The sequence below is a fragment of the Maniola jurtina genome, chromosome 26, assembly GCF_905333055.1.
Source record: "Maniola jurtina chromosome 26, ilManJurt1.1, whole genome shotgun sequence".
In the NCBI taxonomy this organism is placed as follows: Eukaryota; Metazoa; Arthropoda; class Insecta; order Lepidoptera; family Nymphalidae; genus Maniola; species Maniola jurtina.
The window spans coordinates 6,513,310-6,537,437 of NC_060054.1; the positions used below are offsets into that span (position 1 = coordinate 6,513,310).

The 24,128-nt window shown below is 42.1% G+C and overlaps 2 protein-coding genes across 2 annotated transcripts in view; both read left to right on the top strand.

Moving 5' to 3' along the window:
- The window catches only part of LOC123878311 (zinc finger protein 345-like), a 349,298-nt gene that overhangs the window by 174,658 nt on the left and 150,512 nt on the right, over positions 1–24,128 (top strand). The window lies entirely within an intron of this gene.
- LOC123878392 (spectrin beta chain, non-erythrocytic 2) overlaps positions 1–24,128 on the top strand; it is a 117,172-nt gene that overhangs the window by 74,333 nt on the left and 18,711 nt on the right. Inside the window, exons 33-63 of the mRNA XM_045925589.1 lie at positions 405–559; positions 1,272–1,380; positions 2,369–2,559; positions 3,052–3,280; positions 3,790–4,008; positions 4,118–4,311; positions 4,906–5,008; positions 5,733–5,878; positions 7,074–7,308; positions 7,932–8,105; positions 8,560–8,760; positions 9,345–9,507; positions 10,572–10,660; positions 10,953–11,066; positions 11,445–11,574; positions 11,869–12,069; positions 12,457–12,545; positions 13,193–13,333; positions 13,842–13,975; positions 14,470–14,655; positions 15,454–15,595; positions 16,170–16,274; positions 16,739–16,988; positions 18,000–18,175; positions 19,059–19,186; positions 19,638–19,750; positions 20,436–20,509; positions 21,732–21,858; positions 22,621–22,795; positions 23,487–23,588; positions 23,746–23,856. Coding sequence (XP_045781545.1) covers positions 405–559; positions 1,272–1,380; positions 2,369–2,559; positions 3,052–3,280; positions 3,790–4,008; positions 4,118–4,311; positions 4,906–5,008; positions 5,733–5,878; positions 7,074–7,308; positions 7,932–8,105; positions 8,560–8,760; positions 9,345–9,507; positions 10,572–10,660; positions 10,953–11,066; positions 11,445–11,574; positions 11,869–12,069; positions 12,457–12,545; positions 13,193–13,333; positions 13,842–13,975; positions 14,470–14,655; positions 15,454–15,595; positions 16,170–16,274; positions 16,739–16,988; positions 18,000–18,175; positions 19,059–19,186; positions 19,638–19,750; positions 20,436–20,509; positions 21,732–21,858; positions 22,621–22,795; positions 23,487–23,588; positions 23,746–23,856 — 4,706 coding nt within the window. The remainder of the gene's footprint in view (positions 1–404; positions 560–1,271; positions 1,381–2,368; positions 2,560–3,051; positions 3,281–3,789; positions 4,009–4,117; positions 4,312–4,905; positions 5,009–5,732; positions 5,879–7,073; positions 7,309–7,931; positions 8,106–8,559; positions 8,761–9,344; positions 9,508–10,571; positions 10,661–10,952; positions 11,067–11,444; positions 11,575–11,868; positions 12,070–12,456; positions 12,546–13,192; positions 13,334–13,841; positions 13,976–14,469; positions 14,656–15,453; positions 15,596–16,169; positions 16,275–16,738; positions 16,989–17,999; positions 18,176–19,058; positions 19,187–19,637; positions 19,751–20,435; positions 20,510–21,731; positions 21,859–22,620; positions 22,796–23,486; positions 23,589–23,745; positions 23,857–24,128) is intronic.

Here is a 24,128-nt window from a genome sequence, read left to right on the forward strand (position 1 = left end):
TTTCGTTGACCTAGAATCATGAAATTTGAGGAAGGTAGGTCTTATAGAACAAGTAAAGTTAGTTAAAGTTTACATCAAAATTAATTTACTAAATCACATATAGACGGTGCAGTCTGACATCAACTTGCAGTGTTTTACATAAAAGTGTTAGATATACCTTGTGCGATGGTACGGAACCATTTGTGTGTGAGTCCGACTCGCACTTGTCCGTTTCCATTACGACTTGTTTTGATATTTACACCAATTTATCCGAGGTTCCTGGACCTTATGTATTATGATTGTTTCTTATTGAAACAGTGGGTTTAAATAAAAAAAGCAAATTAGTATAATCACACTAATTTATTTGTTACTATTTATACCACACTAATAACTGCACTATTTGACTGTTTATATCACATTGACAGATCGGGCAATCTCTCCAAAAGTCAGACCCGGCTCGCGCGACCGAAGTGTCGGAAAAACTAGACAGTCTTCATACAGCCTGGGAAGAGTTAGTCGCGGCGTCGCGCGACAAGGGCTCCAAGCTGCGGCAAGCGTCGCAACAGCGACAACACAGACGGTTAGTGCGCAGCTTTACTTTTAGTAACCGGGCAAATTAGAAATTAACATATTATTTCCCATTTCTATATTTTGAATAGCAAAATAATATTTGCCAACCATAGTGTAAAATGTACCCTTAAGTCTTGTCACACTTTGTGTTTGTTTTATTCAGATACAAGTTAGTCCTTAACTGCAATCTCATCTGGTGGTAAGTGATGATACAGTCTAAGATGGAAGTATGGCAGTTTTATTAAACCCATACCTCTTTAGTTTCTACACGGCATCGTATTGGAACGCTAAATCGCTTGGCGTCACGGCTTTGCCGGCAGGGTGACAACTAGCCACGGCCGAAGCCTCCCACCAGAACATACGAGAAAAGAAATTATAAAGTACCAAACCCCTGCCGGGAATCGAACCCGGGACCTCTCACTAATAAGACCACAGCGCTTTCCACTGCGCCAGGGAAGTTATCATAGGACGATGAGATTAAAAAAAAAAAAAAAAATACTTTTATTCGGGACTATAAAGTTAGGCGCAAACACAGTTAATAGAATGAAAACAGATAAAACATAAAAACTAATAAATTAAACTTAAAAACCTAAATATTTATCTAAAACATAACTTACTGAGCTTTCCATGCATTTCGGCCGAGACGACCACCGCTATTTCGTAGTTCAGAAATAGATAAATCAGAAATAGTTAGATTATAACTGGATCGTCTCCATCATCAGCTCGATCGAGGATGCGAAGGCGCGGCTGGTGGAGCTGGAGCGCTCCCTGACGAGCCGGGAGCTGGGCACCGACTTACGATCCTGCAAACGGCTGCTCATACAGCATCAGGTATGGCGGCATATTTTTTTTAGGGTTCCTAGGGCACCAACGGGACCCTATTACTAGGCCTCCGCTGTCCGTCCGTCCTTTTTTTTAACCCCCCGACCCAAAAAGAGGGGTGTTATAAGTTTGACGTGTGTATCTGTGTATCTGTGTGTCTGTGTATCTGTGTATCTGTGTATCTGTCTGTGGCATCGTAGCGCCTAAACGAATGAACCGATTTTAATTTAGTTTTTTTTGTTTGAAAGGTGGCTTGATCGAGAGTGTTCTTAGCTATAATCCAAAAAAATTGGTTCAGCCGTTTAAGAGTTATCAGCTCTTTTCTAGTTTTCTTGTAAAAAAGAAGGTTAGATAACCTTTAGGTTCTTAATATTATGTCAATTGACAAATGTCAAGCTGTCAAGATGGACGTTGCCTAAATACATAATTATTTATTTGAAAATGATGTTTTGGAAAACTTAAAATACTTTGGATCGTCGGGGGTGTTATAAATTTTTAATTTACACTTGTTAAAAAAAGAGAATATTAGCCATGCTAATCATGACTAATACTCCCCTGTCTCATAGGAGTGGGTACGACAATAGTGCAACGGGTGGAGTTTGAACCGGCGACCTTTCAGAATTCAGTCCGCTCCTCAACCGTTGAGCTATCGAGGCTCTAAATTTACTATAATTTGTCTGTCAGTGGACTGTATCTCGCGAACCATAATAGGTAGAGTTGAAATTTTCCAGGACACAAGATACCTCTGTACCAAATTTCATATAAATCGGATAAACGGATAGACCCTTAAGAATCCCGTAGGATCTGTTTGATTTTCCGGGATAAAAAGTAGCCTATTCCGTCCCCGGGGTATAAGCTAACTCTGTACCAAATTTCATCAAAATCGGTTAAACTGTTGGGCTGAGAAAACTAGCAGACAGACACACACTTTCGCATTTACAATATTAAAATTAAAGCATGGATAAGTTTGGTTTATGAACTGTGTTTTATTGTCTAGGCGTTAGAACAAGAGCTTAACCAATGCGAGCAGCGGGCCGAAGCCCTAGTTGCGCAGGGCTCCGACCTCGTGTCGAGTGGACACTTCGACGCTGCTGCCATCGAGCGAGACTGCGGAGCCCTGCTGCAAGCAGCCCGGGTGCTCCGCCCTCACGCGGCCGAGCGGAGACAGGCGCTGGAGGCTAGCTTACGGTAAGTCTTGATATCTCAGCGTATTTCGTGTAAATCCTAACACACCTAGTTTCTCCTTTCAAAGGTTGCCTGGTGGAGATAGCTCTGAGCAATAAGGCCGCCTTTGCATACACTTGTTTTTAGTTTCTTTGTTTTGTCTTGGTTATTTCATGTTTGCAATAAAGTTTGCTATCTATCTCTCTCTTTGCTCATTTTTAGGGTTGCCTACTACAAAAGGAAAAAGGAACCCTTATAGGATCATTTCGTTGTCTGTCGGAATCAATACTCATTTACTTTCCGTTGACCTAGATGACCTAGAATCATGAAATTTAACGTGTAGCACTGTCTTATAGCCCAAGGAAAGGAAAAAATCTGAAAACTACCAAATTGTGTTTACGCCACAAAAAAAAGTGGCCGTTTTTTTTTTTCGTTTTGAGGTACGGAACCCTAAAAATGAATTGATAATGAATACATCATTCGTTCATCATTTTTCATTTTCATTCTCTTCCACAGTTTACACAAATTCGCGGCAGAAGTGTCGGGCGAACTAGACTGGGTGTCGGAGCGCAAAGCCGCCGCGTCCTCCGCGGCTCTACCGAACGACCTGCACGCGGCCCAAGCGGCTCAAAAGAAGCACGCCAAGCTGCGCGCCGAGCTGCTCGGCCGACAGCCGCTCATACACCGCGTGTTGGAGCAAGGCCGACAGTTGCAGGCCGACAAGCAGCACCCTCAAGCTTTGAAGGTTTGTGTTTATTTTTTAATCAAGATTATAATTAGTAATAATGGCGTCGATTCTGATGTTTTCTCCTAAACTAAGTTTAGGGTACTTGCATCGTTTTTTTAAGATGGATGCGACGGGTCTGTCCGCGAAATTCAAATTTAATGTGGTTTTTCGCAATTTGTAAACTAATACGACAACGTAGGCTTATGGCATTTCAATTGCGACAATGGTAGTATCATCCTCACAGGTTTATATAAAAATCTTTATTTGAAAGGATCTACTTTAAGAAATTAGCTCCAGTGTCGACTAATTTGTGAGAAAGTGACTTGGATGGACGGACAGACGGACTTTGCTGTCTGTCTGTCTAGACAGACAGACAGCAAAGTGATCCTATAAGGGTTCCGTTTTTCCTTTTGAGGTACAGAACCCTAAAAATTTGCATTTTCTTCAAAGTAAACTTATTTGATGTATTCATTTCTCCTGCAGGAAGAAATTGTTTATCCTAAACTAACTTATATTTTTCGTTCTAGATCAAACAACTCTGCAACGAGCTGGAAGAGGCCTACTCCTCAGTGTCCCAAGCGGCTGAAGAGAGAGCTGCTCGATTGGAAGCAGCACTCAAGGCTCAGCAGTTCCTCCATGACGCCCTGGAGGTGGACTCCTGGCTGGCAGACAAGGATGCGGCATTGTCCTCAGCTGACGTGGGCAACGACAGGCACAGGGCCACGCAACTCCTCACCAGGCACAAGGTATCAATCAATCAACCCGTTTATTACTATGTCTATCGGCACTTCGCGGGTATAGTAGTCGGGTATTTAGTGCTGTTTAACTTTATCTTTTTTCTCTTTCTCCCATCAGGCCGTGGAATTAGAGCTAGACACGTACGCGGCAATAATCGCAGAAATGGGCCACGTGGCGGCATCCATGGCGGCGAGTGGTCACCCCGAAGGTGCTGCGCTAGTGAGCCGACACGCTCAGTTGGCTGACACCCTTGCTCGGCTACAGCGCAAAGCGGCACTGCGCCAGGCTGCGCTCGTGGAGAGCGTTTGCAGGTGAGTGATCACCGGCTTGTGGCGAGTACAATCGACCACCTCCCATGGCCCTACCAATAAAACGAGGGAGGGCTCCCGTTCGGTAACCCTTTGCCTGTTTCCCGGTTCGCCATCTTGACTCCTTCCAAGTTATTTTCTCTCACTTGTGCCTTGTCACTATTCCCTTTGTGTTTTAGTACAAAAAAACATGGGTTTATAAGCAAAACGGAGACGAGCCAATTTTTAAAGTACATATTTCTTAGTGAGAGAACTAAATAAAAGCGCGAGTGCGAGATTTCTTAATCACTACCCATATCATAAATGCGAAAGTGTGTTTGTTTGTTGTTTTATTAGTTTGTCCTTCAATTTGTATGCGTGTTTTTTTGTATTCGTATAATTAAAGACCTGGGGAATGACATAGGCTCTTTTAATCCCGGAAAATCAAAGAGGTCCCACGGGATTTTCAAAAAACTATATCCACTCGGACGAAGTCGCGGGCATCAGTTAGTATTTTTTGTAGAAAATCCTCCAAAACCATGCCCAGGAGTTCTCAAATATATAATACTACGTTTCAAGGGATTATTATGATTGATAACATTATACTTTTTGCTATAGGCATGAATACTTGGCCGAGAGCGCAGAATTAGAAAGTTGGATTCAGGAGCAATACGCAGCTGCGTCCAGTGAAGACTATGGACAAGATTACGAACATTTACTGGTAAGTTAAAGTGGTCAGACCATCGATGTATATGGATAGGCCCTTCGAAGATAAAAAACGCGCTCAAAAAGTCAATAGAATTTGCAAAAGTCTATTGTCTTTGTCAATGACGATGACGTAAGATTCAAGCGTATTTTTGCGGACGGAATCGTATGGGAAAGGCTAATCCATATACATCGATGGGTCAGACTTTCTACCAACAAACTGTCACTTAGGGATGATTCACAGAATCAAAGTGAATCAAAGGGACAATCTAAAATTTTACATTTAATTTTGAGCTCTCTCTACATAGCATAAAGAACAAAGTACTAGAGCGAATAATAAGACACTGGTGCATTCTGTAAAACCTGCATCAAACATTATTACAATCGCAATTGTTGTGATTGGCTGAATTAATGGTGTTCTTATTGCAACAATGCATTGTAGCCAATAGGGAGCGAGCGTCAACCAATCAGAGGTGATTGCGACCGTGGCATTGTAGCTGTCATTCAACCGCAAACGAGCAGCAGCTAGTCAAGTAGATCGATTACGACTGCAATATAACATTTCTTAATGTCACTAACAGTTGCTTAGACTTGCAAAATTACATGGTGTCGGTGTTTTCGTGCAAGAGCGATCTAAAGTGTTTATGAGAAGGCGGATGGGGGGCTTAATTATTAATTATAATTAATTAATAAACCTCAGGTGACCTGTTTGTTTGTCTGACATTCTGTTTTGCTCGTAGATCCTTCGCTCCAAATTCGAAGAGCTCCGGCACCGCGTAGAGAGTGGTGCAGAGAGGTTCAACCAGTGTGAGGAGCTGGCCAAGAAGCTGTTAGCCTCCGAGAGTCCATACATCGCGGATATAGAGAAGAGGCAGGAGGCTCTCGGGTGAGTTACAACTGCTACTGGTCCCCAAAGTATTTGAATATGACAAACAAATAAACATGTCTGATATTCACATAGGATGAAACCATATTAGGTTATTTTCATCATCATCATCAGCCTGTGGACCTCCACTGTTGGACATAGGCCTACCCTAGCGCCACCACACCCGGTCTTCAGCCTTCTTCATCCAGCCACTTCCCGCCAGCCGCTTTATATCGTCGGTCCATCGTGCTGGAGGGCGTCCTACACTACGCTTGCTTAAACGCGGTCTCCACTCAAGGACTTTCCGGCTCCAACGGCCATCGCCTCTACGACAGGCATGGCCTGCCCACTGCCACTTCAGCTTGCTAATAGTTTGGGCCATGTCAGTAGGTTATTTTACTCATCACCACATCAAGTTGTTGTTGTCCCCTCTTGAAAAATGGGTCTTCTCTCAGAAAGAGAAGGATTTAGGTCATAGTTAACCTCGCTGGTCAAGTACGGATTTGCAGACTTCACTTTTTTTTGGGAATATTAACGAGAACTCTCAGACATCCAAACGCACATGACTCGGAAAATTTGTATGTATGTATATACTCCTTTCGGGAGCTAAATTGCATCTTATTGCGTTGAGATAAGGGTCGTTATATATTTGTTTGCAAAATCCTCCTATACTTGAAAGGTGCCACTAAGTACTCTTTGTTAGGAATAAACACGGCAATAGTGCAACGGGTGAGCTTTGAACCTCGTCCTTAGCGATTTCAGAACATTCCTTAAACTTTGTGTAATTTTTAGGGTTCCATACCTCAAAAGGAAAAACGGAACCTCGTTGTCTGTCTGTCTGTCTGTCTGTCAAAAAACCTATAGGGTACTTCCCGTTGACCTAGATTCTAGAATCATGAAATTTGGCAGGTAGGTAGGTCTTATAGCACATGTACAGGAATAAATCTCAAAACCGCGAATTTGTGGTTACATCATTAAAAAAAATAAAAACGTTGCAATTTTCAAACTAAGATGACTATACCAAGTGGGGTATCATATGAAAGGGCTTTATCTGTACATCCAAAAACAGACTTTTATTTATTTTTATGTATAATAGTTTTTGATTTATCGTGCAAAATGATAAAAAAAACCTGTGTACAGAACCCTCAGTGTGCGAGTCTGACTCGCACTTGGCCGGTTTTTTATTTATTTATTAATGTAACTCCGTCTTTTTTAGAGAATCCTGGCAACGTCTAGTCGACCAGATCCAATCCCGTGGAGCAAGGCTCCACGCGGCGGGTGAAATCCACCGCTTCCACCGCGACGCTAGCGACCTCCTGGCCAGGGCTGCGGACCGCAGGGCACAGCTCGCCCCTCCACCACCCCCCAGGGATTTGAGAGCTGCCACCGCGTTGCTGAGGGACCATGATACTGCCGAGAATGATCTGGTGGCTATCGATGCGCAAATGCAGGTAAATACTAACTATTCCGCTAAAAATTATCCCGAAATTCCCCAAAAATCCTCCTAAATCTAGCAAAGAGCACAAACCATCTGGAAAATTTCTCCTTCCAAAAGTTAATGTATCTGGCAAGTATACCTGTCTCAGGTCGCAGGCCTCAGTTGGCTCCCCTGCCACCCCCAGGGACCTAAGGCCGCCATCGCCTTGTAAAGGGACCATGGACTGTGGAGAATGATCTCGAAGCTATCGATACGCAAACACAGGTAGTTCAGAATCTTATGACACCTTCCAAGGGTCCGAACACCTACCAAAGTCAGACCAAAGCTGGGGATAGGACGTTTAGATAACACCCACCACAGGAGGTACAAACGCTGTTAAAGGTGCTAACTATAACAATAAAAAAACTAATAATATTGTCTAGTTTCGCTAAAAATGTTCCCAATAACCTCCAAAAATCACTCAAAATCCCATGAAAATCTGGTATTGTTGCTAATAACTACATTATTGGCAAGATTTTAAAAACATTTCATTATGATTACAAAAGTGGATCGCTTTTCCAATAGCATCGTCTGGACGTTTATTAGTTAAAGTGATGAGATTTATGACTTGACCTTCTTTCAAACTTTATTCACCAGGTCCTCCAGGAAGAAGGGGCCCGTCTCCAACGCCTCTGTCCGGGAGGCAACGAGCAGCAAATAGCGCTTCGGCAGCGCGCCTTGAGCGAAGCGTGGACCGCGCTGCGCAGCGCTGCTGACGAGAGGAGGAGGCTCCTGCACCAGCATCTGAAGCTTCACCAGTTCTTCACTGAGGTATGTGAAGACTGTAACCAGAATGCTAGCAAAAACGAAATCAGGTGATAGAATGTTCTGATTTCCTAGTACCATCTAAACACTAATTTCTAAAACTGTTGTTGTGGTGTGATCAATTGTATAATAGACTAAATTTTGACAGGTTATAGCCTAAATAGTGACAGTTTATAGCCTATAACATTTGGGGATAGTGTAGCTATGTATCAGTGAAGGAATGTTCTGTATCGGATAATTAGTTCCGGAGTTTGCCCCCTATATACATACTCATAAACCAACAAATACCTCTTTTATAATATTAATTAATGTAGATATGCGCAAAAGCTGCCCTCAAATTACAGACCTACCTTCTTCTGGATAGGGCGAACTAGGGCAGTCTTCCACTTTTTAATATCTAAACACAACTTTATATAAATTAGTAATCAACGTCAACAATTTTTTTTTCTTTTTTCATTAGGTCCGCGACGTAACCTCCTGGTCCACGGCCCTGCGCGGAGAGATGTCTTCAAGCGGGTCCGCGCGCTCCGCGGCCGCTGCGCAGGCGCAACGTGCTCATCATGACGCGCTGAGAGCTGAGATAGACGCCAGAGACGACAGCTTCCGGGCTGCGCTGGCTAGTGGCCAGCAGCTCATTGCTGACGGGCATCCCAACTCGCAGGTTAGTGGATGTCCACTGCTGGACATAGTCATTTTTCAGGGAGCTTCAACACGCCGCAGCTTTGTCCGATTTCTGTGACTCGTTATTTTCCAACAGCCATCTCTCTTTTTATCTTTAACACATCTTGAATGATCTTTCTTATCACGATGCACTTATACGGGAGGGACACCCCTCGACAAGTGCTCGACCGGAGAAATAGTTAAATTCCCACTGAGCGGTGTTATGCTCGGTAGTCATTTGGGCCGGCGGTTACATGTTGAAACTTCTATATCTATATATAGTACAGATTCCTAAACGCTCCATTAGTGCGATTCAGATTTGCGTGTTCTACTCGAGTTTCAGCTGTATGGTACTCGTGCTGCCATCTAGTGAGGCCGTTGTGAGTAATTTTGAGAGGCTTGGGTTCATGTATCGAGTGATTGTTGACTGATTTCTTTGTATGAGTTAGAAGCGACATCTGCTAGCGAATGTGGCGAACGCCACCGCTAAAAGCAGAAGTAGACAGCAGGGAGTTTAAAAATAAATTAGCCGCTCGCTGCGCTTGTTCTTTTGTTAAAAAATACTTATATCTATTCTCTTTTCAGGAAATCGAGGAGCGTTGTGCAGCGCTTCTAGAGGAGCGCGCGCGACTGCAAGGCGCGTGGGCGGCGCGCCAAGTGGCGCTGGACCAGCTGATCGACTGGCACTGCTTCCTGCGCGACGCTAAACAGCTGCACGACTTGTGCGCTGCACAAGAGGCCGCTCTGAGTGAGTTATCCTTTGTGTTTTATTCCTTTCTAGATGATGCCCCCGACTTTGTCGGCGTGGCTTAAGGTTTTTTGGAAATCCCGCGGGAACTCTGATTTTCCTGTATAAAAAGTTGCCTATGTCAATGTTTTGACGCTCGCTGTGGTAGGCTGGTTCGAATGAATTTACACCATCGTTGCACAATTTTATGTAATCTAGTTACCACTTATGACTATTTTACATTAACAAGCAGTAGCTTAGTTAAGTATCACACTAATATTATAAAGGCGAAAGTATTTGTATTTGTATGCGTGTGTGTATGTTTGTTACTCTTACACGCAAAAACTACTGAACGGATTTGGTTGAAATTTCAAATGAAGATAGATAAAATCCTGGATTAGCACATAGGCTTTTTTATCCCGGAAAATCAAAGAGTTCCCACGGGACTTTGAAAAACCTAAATCCACGCGGACGAAGTCACGGGCATCAGCTAGTATGAGTGTAAGAACGTCTCTGTGGTGACAAAGCGAACGAAGAAACGGGAATGCTAATGCGCGTGCGCTGTGCCGCCTTGCCTGGTCGCCTCCCCGCGCGTCTCCTCCCGTGCGTCATAGCTGTCGAACAGTCAATTTCCGGGATGCAGCCACCTCTGTACCAAAATGCATACAAATCGATTAAACGATCGATTGAAGAATTGAAAAGAGCAACCGCCGAGTTTCTTGCTGGTTCTTCTCGGTAGGAACGGCATTCCGAACCAGTGGTCAATTATTTGACGATTCAAAAGCACTTGTAAAAGTTTAGTTGAATAAAATCTATCTATTCTATTCTAAAACAGATGGGCCTTTAAAAATCCCTTGAGAACTCTTTGATTTTTGAGATAAAAAGTATCCTATGGCCTTCCCGGGGATGTAATCTAACTCTGTACCACATCTAAACCGGTTGAATTGGGTCGTGAAAAGCGAGCAGACAAACAGACATACAAACAGACTTTCGCATTTATAATACTAGTATGAATCGATTATCGAATTAATTTATTTTAGACATAGGAATAGGAATTGTTCCTGAAGGACGGTTTCAACTTTCAGGTAGTGAAATTTCGCCTACCAGCAGTGTTGAAGAAGTGGAGCACCAACTCAAGAAACATGAAGCTTTTGAGAAACTTTTGGCTACACAGGTGAATATTATTCCATCCTTTTTTAACATTGTGAAAATAATAACATTAGTAATAATCATGTTAATTTAGAAAATTCAAACGGAACGGACATAAGTTCAGACTTTTATCTGTTTGTGAAAACCTTGATCAAAAATGGCGGCCACCAAATAAAACAGCTGTTCTGTTTGGTGGCCATTTTTGGCGGAAGTGACTTTTATCCGTAAAAATATCTACATTTCTAGTTTAGTTGTTTTCCTTACTTGAAGTTTATGGTTTTATAATCATGTTATCAACTTAGTATTTAACTTTCCAGGATGAGAAGCTAACAACCCTGAACAGCCACGGCGATAAGCTATTACAACAGAACCACGTGGAGAGTCAAAGGATCGCTGACGAACTGCTGACCATCAATGAACGGAGAAAGAAGGTGAGGGTCCATGGTTGTGGAACTCGTGAGGAAGTAGTGGTAAAGAAGAGAAATTCCTACGGCAAAGCCAAAAGGAAGGTTTTGATTTTAGCAGTCTATGTATGTAGGTTTGTATTTATGCGTTTTACCGTAGCTCCTAAACTACTGAACCGATTTTGATGAATGAGGTGTCAATTGATTTGTAATTATGGTCCGAGTGACATAAGCTACATTTTATACCAATAAAAATCGACGTGATGGGTGTTTACATCCAAAAAACTGAGGGTCTCCAAAAAAATTTCAAATTTAGAAAACAGCACTATTTTATACCTCCACACTCGACGAAGCGGACTCTTAAGCTTGTTTCATATAATGTAAACTATGTTTATTTCTTTGTAGCTGTACGAGGCAGCGGCGCGTCGTCGCGAGGCGCTAAAGCGCGCGCGAGCGAGAGCACAATTCGCGCGCGACGCGGCTGAGGCGCGTGGCTGGATAGCAGACAAGCTGGCTCAGTTGCCCGCTCACCACGGTAAGCTTTTGCCCTAAGTCTAACAGTATGCTTTGATAGCGTGTTGGTTAAGACGTTCGCCTCCTCCGGGTTCGATCCCGGGGACGCTTTATTACCTGAAGAAACCTGCATGCCTGAGAGTTTCATGAATTTTCATTCGTTTCATTCTCTCCAAATTTAGTTAACTGAAAGTTTTTAGGAAAATGCGTGTAATAAAAAAACTGCACATGATTGTCTTTATTTTTTAACGAAAATACGATATTTTTTTCCCCTGAATTACCAATATTGCAACAATAAAATGTTTTCCTTGTCCAGGTGAAGTAACCAACCTGGAGGACAAGATCAAGAAACTGCAAAAGCACCAGGCCTTCACAGCCGAGCTGGCCGCCAACAAGGCTCGTGTCCAGGAGGTGCAGACCCTGGCCCGGCAGCTCACTCCGGACCCTGAGGTGGAGAAGCAGCTGGAACACCTGCACAAGGACTGGCAGACGCTGGAGGCTGCCACGGAACAACGAGGTAAGAAGAGAATCTGGTGTCAAAACCTGTCCTGCCGCATGGTTGCTTCTTCAGTTAACCTGTATGAAACTATAGTAACTATACACAGACATCTCTTCCACTCTTGTCCATAGCACTTTTTACTTGACGTCAACAGCTGTACCAAGAGATTTATTGAAGTAAAACTCCTTTAAGTGTGACTTAAGAATACTGAAATTTTTTTTCTAAGTCATTCTAACGTTACTTCCATTTTGACGCCAAACAGAACAGCTGTTTTATGTCTGCCATCTTTTATCGAGGTGTTTTAAAGTACTAAACAGTAGTCCCATAGATCAAATGCGCAATTTTTATTTACCATATGATATAACTTTATGCAGAAGTATTTTCAAATTATTTTCTTTTGAACAGGTCGTGGCCTGGAAGAAGCTCAGGACATATTGGAGTTCAACCAACACCTGGACAAGATCGAAGCTTGGATCAGAGACAAGGAAATGATGGTATGTCTACTTTGTAACTTCTGAACTTATTGCATTGCGCCGTTTTTCCATTTTTCTTTCTTCTTTTCGATGCTGCCCTTACTTTTGATATTTTCCCCTTTTTAACCGACTTTAAAAAGAAGGAGGTTCTCAATTCGTCGGAATCTTTTTTTAAAATTATTATTGAATATGTTCCCCGATTACTCGAAGGCGTCTGGATCGATTTGGAAAATTTGGAGGAGATTAAGAACGCGTATAGATTCTGTTCCGTCGTCAATATTATTGGTAAAATGATATGGCCCCAAAATATTCAAAATCAAAAATCAAAATTATTTATTCAAAGTAGGTACAGTATACACCTTTTGTTGGTCAGTATTGTTAGATTTGAAAGATGATATAGTGGTGATAATTAATTATGAATAGAATAGAATAGAATAGATTTTTATTCAAATAAACTTTTACAAGTGCTTTTGAATCGTCAAATGATTTACCACTGGTTCGGAATGCCGTTCCTACCGAGAAGAACCAGCAAGAAACTCGGCGGTTGCTCTTTTCAATTTACAATAATAATTATGTAAACTTAAAACTAAAGCTACGAAGTTCCCCAACGCGCCCAGGTCTGAGAAGAGCCCACAACAAACTCCGGGAATAATTCTTGTTGTTTTCAGGTACAAGCGAATGAAACAGGTCGGGACTACGAACATTGCACCGCTCTTCTTCGTAAGCTGGACGATTTAGACAGCGACATGAAGGTCGATGACAAGCACGTGCGCACCATACAGGCGCTTGCGCATAAATTGCTGCAACAGGTAAATTAGCGCTAGTCTATAAATTAAAAAAAAAGCGACTCAGACTCGCGCGAGGGTTCCTTACTCGGGTATTCTTTCCGACATTTTGCCTGATAAAATAAAAACTATTATGCATAAAAAATAAAAAATAATAAAAATCTGTTTTGGAATGTACAGGTAAAGCCCTTTCATATGATACCCCACTTGGTATTGTTTTATCTTGCTTTGAAAATTGAAAATACTAATTATTTGTTCATGAACACGTTTTATTTTTTTGTGATGTATCCGCAAATTTACAGTTTTTGGATTTTTTCCGTTACTTGCGCTATAAGACCTACTTACCTGCCAAATTTCATGATTCTAGGTCAACGGGAAGTACCCTATAGGTTTTCTTGACAGACAGATAGACAATAAAGTGATCCTATAAGGGTTCCATTTTTCCTTTCAAGGTACGGAACCCTAAAAAAAGTCTGTTAAAATTGAACTTTGGTGGTGAGACCATTATAACCATTAAGTCCTTTAATTCCAGGGTCCAACCCAGCAAGCGGAGGCAGTTTCAGCTCGAAGAGACGCCTTCCTCAGCAAATGGCGCGCCCTCAGTGGAGCCCTACAATCCTATAGAGGAAGACTGACCGCCGCTCTGCAGTTACATTCCTTCAATAGGTGAGATACAGAAGATTTTTCAGTTACAATTGGCCAAAAATGTTTGTGTGAGTGAAGTGAGAAAGTGTGAAGTGTGAGTGAGAGATTATACCTGGCTGAGTTTGTTGTAAGTTCTGCTCAGACCTAGGCGTGTTTGGAAACTTCGTAGCCTTAATTTTAAGTCTACGTAATTAATTATTACCACTACATCATCTTACAAATCTAACAAATCTGACCGTCAAAATATGTACAATAGTTACTACTTTGAATAAACGATTTTGAGTTTTTTTTTAAATTTTTGAAAGAGCGTGTGAGAGTGAGTGAGAGAGAGAAAGAAAGAAAGAAAGAAAGAAAGAAAGAAAGTGTGAATGAAGAGAGAAAGAAAGTAAGTGTGAATGAGTGAGGAGTGTAAGTGTGTGTGGGCGCGCGTGTTTGTCTGTGTGTGAGTGTGAGTATGTGTGAGTAACTGGATTGATCAGTTATAAGGTTGGTTTCTAGACGTTGTAACTTCGCAGGGACGTGGCGGAGACGGCGGAGCGCGTGGCGCAGAAGGCGGCGCAGTTCGGTCGCGTAGAGGGCGGTCGGGACCTGAGCGCGGCGCACGAGCTGCGACGGCGGCACCTCGCACGCGCCGCCGAAGCCTCCGCTATCGGCGACCGCATCCGCGCGCTCAAGGCCGACGGCGACAAGCTCGCGCACAGGTGAGTGTACGGCGCCAAGTGAGGACGTGGCATATATCCCGACAAGTAGCACAAACAAAAGTGAATAGGCATCTTCTAGGTAAACGCTTAAGCCCCAATAGCTCAACGGTCATAGGAGCGGACTGAGATCCGAAAGGTCGGTGGTTCAAACCCACCCGTTGCACTATTGTCGTACTTACTCCTAGCACAAGCTTTATGCTTAGTTGGAGGGGTAAAGGGAATGTTAGTCATAATTAAAATAGCTAATGTTCTTTTTTAAGAAAAAAAAAACGCGTCCAATGCTAGGCCACATCATCACTTTCCATCAGGTCTGATTGTGGTCAAGCGCTTGTCTATAATGAATTAAAAAAAAATATGCGAAGCGATGAGGTGTAAATCATTTGTGGAACTGGCCATAATGACATTCAAGCGATTGAACGTTCCAGTACGATGTTGTGTAGAAACTAAAGGGATATGGGTTTGATAAAAACTGCCATACCCCTTCCAGGTTAGCCCGCTTCCATCTTAGACTGCAGACTTAGATTCCACCAGTTGAGATTGCAGTCAAGGACTAACTTTTAGACTTTTTTTAAATCTTTGAAAAGAGCAACCGCCGAATTTCTTGCTGGTTCTTCTCGGTAGGAAAGGCATTCCGGACCAGTGGTAGATGCTTTTGACGATTCAAAAGAACTTGTAAAAGTCTAATTGAATAAAAATATATATTTTTTTCTTTTTTTATTTATCTGAATTTTAAGAAAACTTAAAAAAATTCGGAAAAAATTCGTAGTTTTTATAAAAGTATCTTTATCATTTTTGCAGTCACCCAGACCACGCAAAACAGATCGAGGCCAGTTTATCCGAGCTGGATAAGGCTTGGGACAAGCTGCAGCAACTGTCAGCTCAAAGAACCGCCATTTTGGATGAAGCCATCGCTGAACATAAGTTTGACGAGAATCTCAAGGTAACTAACTCAAACCCTTGATTTTTTGTGCCAATTTGCGCGTGCGTGTTTGTTGCGTGTGTGCGTGTGCGTTAATGTGCGTATATAAACACTTTACTTAATAATTGATTTCATATAGTCATTAGTTTTGCCAAATATAACGTACTGCTAAACGTTTTTTTTTTTTAATTTATTTTATTCACAATAATTTTACCTGTCTTTAACATTTTGTATCTCGCCAAACTGGTGGGCCAGTTTTTTTGGCGAGGTGGCGCTCTTAACTTTGTGCTACTTACTATCCATACACTAAATCTATAACTACTTCTAATAAACTATATTAAATATTTACTTAAACCTAACTGCTTAGCTAAACAAACACAAAATACATTACAAAAATTCAAAAACACCATAACACAAATTACTAATTATGAAGCATGAAACTCATAGTATAAAGTAGTTGCTTTACATCGTCAAAATATTTCACATCTCTCTAGAGAATTTACTGCCTGTAAATGCGGGTTGAAATAGCAATACGCATAAATTGGAGCTACTGAAGAGAGCTTTCTTTATACGATTTTAATTATTTTTCCCTCAGGAATTGGAGTTATGGGTGTCGGAGACGGTGAAGCGTATGGAAGGCGCGGAGCCAGAAAGTGTTTCTGATGCAGAAGCGCAATTGGAACAGCACCATGAGAGAAAGGTAGAAGAATCTTTTCAGATTAACAGGATCCGCCTAGAGCCATAACACATAACTTTTTATACAAACAGCTAGGAACGATTAGGTGGTGGTACATGTATTTAAGTGATTACTATTCTACGAATATCGAATATTTGCAGCACCAGAGGAACCGCTGTATGTTGCCAGGCTTTAAATAATTTGGAAAATCAGTTTGTAGGCCAGATTTTACTTAGTCTACTAGACCATCTTTAGCCAAATTTAAAAAAAACCTGAATTAACTTGGGTCTTGGTCAGATATTCCATTATTGATCTTCAAAATGCAATAAGATCCAAACGCACAAGGCCAGATTTCAATTAAGCTACAGGCTTTGATTAGACCAACTTTTAGCCTTCAATCTTGTCAGATTTTCCAAAAATTGGTGTTAAAAACTGACAAAATGCCTAATAAACCAAAACAATGGTCATATACCTAATAATTTTCACAGGCTGAAATCGACGGTCGCCAAAAAGCGATCGCTTCGCTCCAAAAGGAAGCCGGAGCTCAAGACCCTGAAAAGATGAAGCGTGTGGAGAAACTGTCCGCAACCCTGGACCAAGCGTGGCTTCAGAGGAAGCAGTACTTAACACAGGCACATGAGCTGCAGCTGTTCAAGGAGCAGGCGAGGCAGGTGGAAGACTGGCTGGCTGCGAAGGAGGCATTCCTCAACAATGATGACCTTGGGGAAAACCTTGATGGTAACTATTATTTGCTGCTACCTGTTTTTTTTTCTCTCTCGTCTGGCTTTACACAGATTAGTCAATGTCAAGTTTGTAGTTATTTACAAGTTAGAGAAACTATGTAAGTATGGACTTCGTCTGTGCCGGCGCTCGCCGACACACACGCGGCGCCCCTTTAGAGCGCTTCCCAGTCAGTTCCACCACCAAAAAACACCAGTAAAACACAAAAACCGGCCACTTTTAACAAAAAAAAAAAAAACACTCCAAAAAGGCACCGCACGCGCGCCAGCAAACGCCAACACAGACGAAGTCCTGCTACCTGATTATTCCTACTACCTACTGCTTAGTCTAATAGTTAGTTTATTTGGCTGCGGATCGTCAAAACTGATCCAGGACCTCAGAAACCGATCATGAGGTCCTGAGTCGGGTTACAAAGTTATTGGGGTTTTCAGTCCAGACATTCTCAGCTTGAGATCGGGCAGTTCATGTTTTGTTTTCAAAGTCTTTGCTACACTGATCTTTGCCCTCTGATAGACTTTCATTTTTGTTGTATGTATTTGTTTCTTTTTATTCCAATACAAGTTAGCCCTTGATTGCAATCTCATCTGGTTGTAAGTTGCAGTGTAAAATGGATGCAGGTTAACTTAGAAGGGGTATGGAAGTTTCATTAAACCCGTACCCCTGATTGGTTTGTATGCGGCATCGTGCCGGAACGCTAAATCGCTTGGCGGCACGGCTTTGCCGGTAGAGTGGTTACTAGCTACGGCCGAAGCCGCCCGCCAGGCTAAATTATACCATTAAAATATTCTCTTCTTTTTCTTGTTCTTTATCCCCAGTTATGTGGGATCAGCACATGTCCTTCTCTTCCACTCACTTCTGTCATACGTCAACGCATCTTCACCCCTTTTACACACACATCCTCTTTCACGCAATCCATCCCCCTTTTCTTTGATCTTCCTCTCCTCTTTTCCTTCCACTTAAACATTCTCTTACCTAAATTATTCCCTAACCTTAATATTTTTGTCACAGCCGTGGAAACCCTAATCCGCAAGCACGCGGAATTCACAAAACTCCTGGAATCTCAACTAGGCAGAGTGGTGGAACTTGAGAAATTCGCCCAAACTGTGGTCGCAGGTGGCCATTACCACGCGCCTTACATTCAGCGCAGACTCAACGCTGTTAGCAAACGCGCGGACTCCTTGAAGGTAAGTGATAAAACTTAACAGCCCGGACTTCAAAGTCGGTACAGTGGACCCCTGGTAATCCGGCCCCTGTCTAATCCGGCACCCCCCTGTAATCCGACATGTCTATTATTATAGAATTTACTAAATTCGACATACAAAGTGAGGTATGATTTGTACTTAGGAGTATGTATAACATATAGAATCTTATCATTAGATCTGTAATTTGTCGGATTACAAGATACTCTTTTGTCAAAAATTCTGGACTATATACTTAGGCAGTACTCTATAATCCGACAAATGCGATAGTTCGACAATGTCCTGCAAAACGTTTGTCGGATTACCGGGGGTCCACTGTATATAAGTAGCCTTTAACATGTACATAATAGTCTTCAATGCCATTTAGGACAAGCCTATTGGTTAAAGAGATATAGGGAAATTGAATCTCAATTTAGCAGCCCAGGGTTACTAGGCAAAGTGGTGGGGGTGAACTTTAAACACTATGCTCAAGACTGACACCTAAAGTCACGAGGTTTCACAGTTTTAAATTAAAATATGTTTGTCTATCATTTTCTTACTACATTAGTAAGAAAAAGATGCGAATACATCAGAATCAGTACTGTTGTGGGCTTATGCTTATTTTTTTTTTCAAGGAACCAATAGCTTAATTTGCTATAATCCGCTAAACCAGTGAAATCTGTATGATGCAACATGCAATATGCACCGCTCGCCCTCCCACTGATAAACATGCAGGAAAAGCCAGACACCAAGCAAGCAATACCTACCACCACCACGCAGCACCACACAAATCCCAAAACCACTCGACTCACGTTTCGCCCCGACACCTGAGCATCCTCAGGAGATATTAACCTCACAATGCCCAATTCCAAAGATTTTTTTTATACAGGAGAGCTGTCGCATCAGGGGCATTCGCTTGGAGCAGTCGAAACAACTCCACCAGTTCCTTCGGGATCTGACCCACGAGCGGGAGTGGATTGAGCTCAAGATGCAGATCGCTACTGATACTAATTACAGGTAAGCCTGCTCCAAAGGGAGCTAACAACTAACTCATCGTACAACTTTCTGTTTCTCTCTGCACTCATTGCTGAAGCTCATTACCTTTTCCATTTAGAATAGAAACGAATACATTTTCATTCAAATAAACTTTTACAAGTGCTTTTGAATCGTCAAAATAGTCAATTTATCACAATCACCTTTCATTAATCATGATTAATCACACAATCACCTCCCACTAATCATTATTCACATAATCACCTATCATTAATCACGTAATCACGCTCTATTAATCACATAATCTTAATCAGATGGCAGGAATTTTCTTGGGATGATAAAAATTTCAAAATGGCTGCCTCATAAGTTTGAAAAATACAATAAAAAGTACATCATCTCGTACGATGATACGGAACCCTTCTGTACGACTCGCACTCGCACTTGACCGGTTTTTTTACTTATGTTATTTTCACAGGGAACTATCAAACCTTCAGAGTAAAATCCAAAAGCATGCAGCCTTCGAGTCTGAACTGGCCGCAAACAAGAAACGCATAGATGACGTAGCGGCCACCGGAGAGGATCTCATTGGTAGGCAATCTATCACACTATCACATTTCACACTAATGTTATAAAGGCGAAAGTTTGTATGTGTGTGTGTGTGTGTGTATGTTTGTTACTCCTTCACGCAAAAACTACTGGACGGATTTGGCTGAAATTTGGAATGGAGATAGATAATATCCAGGATTAGCACATAGGCTACTTTTTGTCCCGGAAAATAAAAGAGTTCCTACGGGATTTCGAAAAACCTTAATCCACGCGGGCGAAGTCGCGGGCATCGGCTAGTCTAGATATATAAAAGGAGTAACTGACTGACTAACATACCAACGTACAGCTCAAATCGCAGGGATCAATGAGCTCTAAACAATCATACCCCACATGCTAAGGTAAGAAAAGAATTATTTGGGCTCCTTTTTCATATATGGGAGCCCCCCTGAAAAATAATTTTATTAAATTTCTAATTCAATATTTGGTTTTGGGTCAACGTTCTACACCAAATACCAAAATTTCAGTTTTGTAACTCAACAGTCTACGAGTTAGAGACCTCTGACACACGGACAGACAGTGACAGTAGAGTAACATTAATAGGGCTCCGTTTTTACCCTTTGGGTACAGAACCTTAAAAAAGAAAGTTTTTGACTTAGGCTGGTTCAGGATCTACTGAATATAACTGCATCCAGAAATTAATAGTTAAAAATACTTCCATGTTGTACAGAAGCCGAACACTACGCATCTCAGGAGATCGCAAGACATGTTGAGGACTTGGAAAATCTTTGGAGAGACCTTATGGTATGTTTTGAGCTTATTTGTATTTTGTAACCAACCTATTATTATTAGTTCCTAAGAGATGCTATTAGATGACGCTAGTTGTATACTGTGTCGCGTTAGAGTTCAATAGTATGCTCAAGTATAAGTATAACATTGAACAGTCACCCCGGGACCCGACAGGGTCCGCGTGGACGACCTCGATGTGTGACGGGCAAGATTCCGAAAGCCACCTGTGCTCGGTGCTCCTAGCTTTGAAGGCGCTTTGGCCCACGGCCGAACACCCTCGAACTACGTACCGCAGCACACATAGGTTACGGGCGACCTGCTAGCATCGTGCCACGCGCGATCTTGTCGTTCCACTCGTGTCAACTCAACCACTGTAACGTGCGATAATTGTAACCTCTTCACTCGTCAATAAACGTCATCTTTGTACCTCGGAGTTTTAGTGCCTTCTCAAGTTCGCCCCTACACTACAATGTTATTTTAATTTCAAACTTATTCTATGGTGAGGACGGTCCAAACGAAATGATACCATCGAGCTGGAAATCGATGGAAATAGGTGGTCATAGCAGCTCCTTAATCACACTTCACACTAATATTATTATATAGACGAAAGTTTGTTACTCTTTCACGCTGTACGAGATAGATTAGGCCCTGGATTAACACATAGGCTACTTTTTATCCTGGAAAATCAAAGAGTTCCCACGGGATTTCGGGAAACCTAAATCCACGCGGACGAAGTTGCTGGCATCAGCTAAATAAATAAATAAATAACTAATAAAATAGTAAATCAATGTAATTTGAGTTATGTGACTTGTCTGAGGTCTTTATTTATATTTAACGTATTTTTTATTTCCCGAAATTTATTATTTTTTAGAACAATGCAAGGAAAAAATATATACAGAAGATGTTAGAAACTACAAAATTATGACTAAAGTAACATTTAAAAGTAGTAACATCCTTTTATTTCTCTTGGCTCTAATTTTTTTTTTTCTCGTCTGGCTTTAACAATGATTAGCCAATGTCAAGTTTGTAGTTATTTGTAACAAGTTAGCTAAACTATACAAATATGGACCCCGTCTGTGCCGGCGCTCGCCGACATACGCACGGCACCCCCTTAGAGCGCTTTCCAGTCAGTTTTAACAAAAAAAACACTCCAAAAAGTCACAACACGCGCGCCAGCAAACGCCACCACAGACGAAGTCCTGGCTCTAATTTGTTATATTATTATCTATGTGTACAGGCAGCCGCAAAGTTGCGTCGCGATCGTTTACAAGAAGCGTACCAGGCGCGAGTGTACCTGCGTGGCCTGGACGACTTTACTGCCTGGCTCGATGACGTGGAGTCCCAGCTGCTCAGCGAGGACCATGGTATGCACCCACACACGGACGCACTTATTAGAAAACACCCACTCGCCCACGTACCTTCTTACGAACGCACTCACACATGTACACACGCGTATGGGTGGGTGCACCTATCTACTCATTTATGCATCCACTCACGAATGCACCCACTCACATACGCATCTATATAAACGACTTCTCGCACTCACAATTACACCCACTCGCTCTTGCATCCATTCGCACACGCATTCACTTACGAACTCAACCACTTGCCAACGTATTCACTCACGCACGCCTCGCGTACGCACCCACATACGCAAATTCCTTAACAAGAACACATCCATTTAAGCTCACATCCATATATTTGGACACAGTCTCACTCGCTCCTGCATCCATTCGCACACGCATTCACTTACGAACTCAACCACTTGCCAACGTATTCACTCACGCACGCCTCGCGTACGTACCCACATACGCAAATTCCTTAACAAGAACACATCCATTTAAGCTCGCATCCATATATTTGGGCGCAGTCATTTACGCACACTCCCGTTCACACACACCCTCACGTATACGCAATCACTCACAAATAAACCCACCCACACTCGCATCAATACAATCTTACTGTTAATGTCATCTGCATTTCTTTGTTTTCCAAATACACTTCTGCACTCAAATGTGTAAAAATAAATACATGAAATAGTTGCTTATTTAACCGTCAACTATTTGGCGTTCTTGTTTTGTTCGAATCGACGCCTGATTTTTTTTAAATTCACTGTCCTTTCCCAGGCAAAGATCTATCATCAGTGCAAGCGTTGCTCAAGAGACACGGGCGTTTGGAGGCCGCGGTGGCCGCGAAGGCCGACACGGCGACGCAGCTGGCCGACAACGCGCAGCAACTGGCCGACAACCAGCACTTTATGGCCGAGGAAATACTTGAGAAGGCCGACCAGGCTGTGAAACGGTGAGTGTGTTTAAAAACGATTACACATACGTTTTTTATTACTTTGATTCTATTTGGATCCGATCGATTTTTTGCCACGGTGGCCAACCTCCACAATGATTAGCCATCATGCGTGGAAAATACTATAGTGCACAAATGTGCGTTAACACAGGTGAACTCTCTATACTCTTACTCTCATAATCCAATGGGATGACAATCCAACATGATCGGAGAGAGATCACACAAGACCGACGGTTTAACATGCTCTCCAAGGCAATGGGGGTAATTCCTGAACTCCGGGTTAGTGCTGACAATTCCTTGACGGAAAAATCTCAATACTTGTTTCCGGCTTGACTCAAGAATCGAACCCAGGACTTTGTCACTGCAATCGAACATGCTTATAACCACTAGAGCAACGAGGCAGTAAACAAATAACGTTGCCGAAATGTATGATACAAACCAGGCCAAAATAAAACTGGTCTACAATTAAGAAAGAAAGAAAAAAAGAAAAATGTTCATTTGGTGCATTTAGGTGCCACAAAAATAATTTGATTCTTTTTTTTTTAAATATACCAAAGTTTTGAGTATCTACTTTTTTTTATTTGGAAATTTTGAATATGGAATCTTGTAATGTTTTGTGCTTTGTTCAGATTAATTTAAAACTCCGGCTATTTTTGGTTCGTATTTTGAGGTAATAGCATTTCGTCGACAGGTATCGTCAACTGCAGGAGCCCATTCAGATACGCCGCGACAACCTGGAGGACGCAGCCTTGTTGCATCGCTGGGAGAGGGATGCCGATGAGGAGCTCAGCTGGTGAGATTATGTTGCTTTTATTGATAGTATCTTCTCAGACTTGGGCGCGTTTGGAACCCTCTATACTTATATAAAAAAAATCTATATCTATCTAGATTCCGTTTTTCCCTTTGAGGTACGGAACCCTAAAAATGTTTCATTACTTATGCACCCCCAGGCTGAAGGAACGCGAAGCGACCGTGTGCTCAGACGAGGCGGGCGCTTCACTGCCAGAAGCGCAGGCGCTGCTCAAGAAGCATCTCGCTCTCGAAGCTGAAATCATTGCCAGGTGAGGAATTCCTCCTTATCCTTTTTTTTTTAAGAATATTAGCCATGCTAAGCATGACCAATGACTCCCCTTTCCCCTCGAATTAAGCTTAAGATGATGATAAAACTCATCTTTAACTTTTTGAAACATGTAAAAGGAAAAGCTGACTGACTGACTGGCCGATCAACGCACGGCTCAAACTACTGAACGGATCGGCCCGAAACTTGAAAGGCATGTAGATAGTTATCATGACATAGACACTGCTAAGAAAGGATTTTTGAAAATTCAACCCC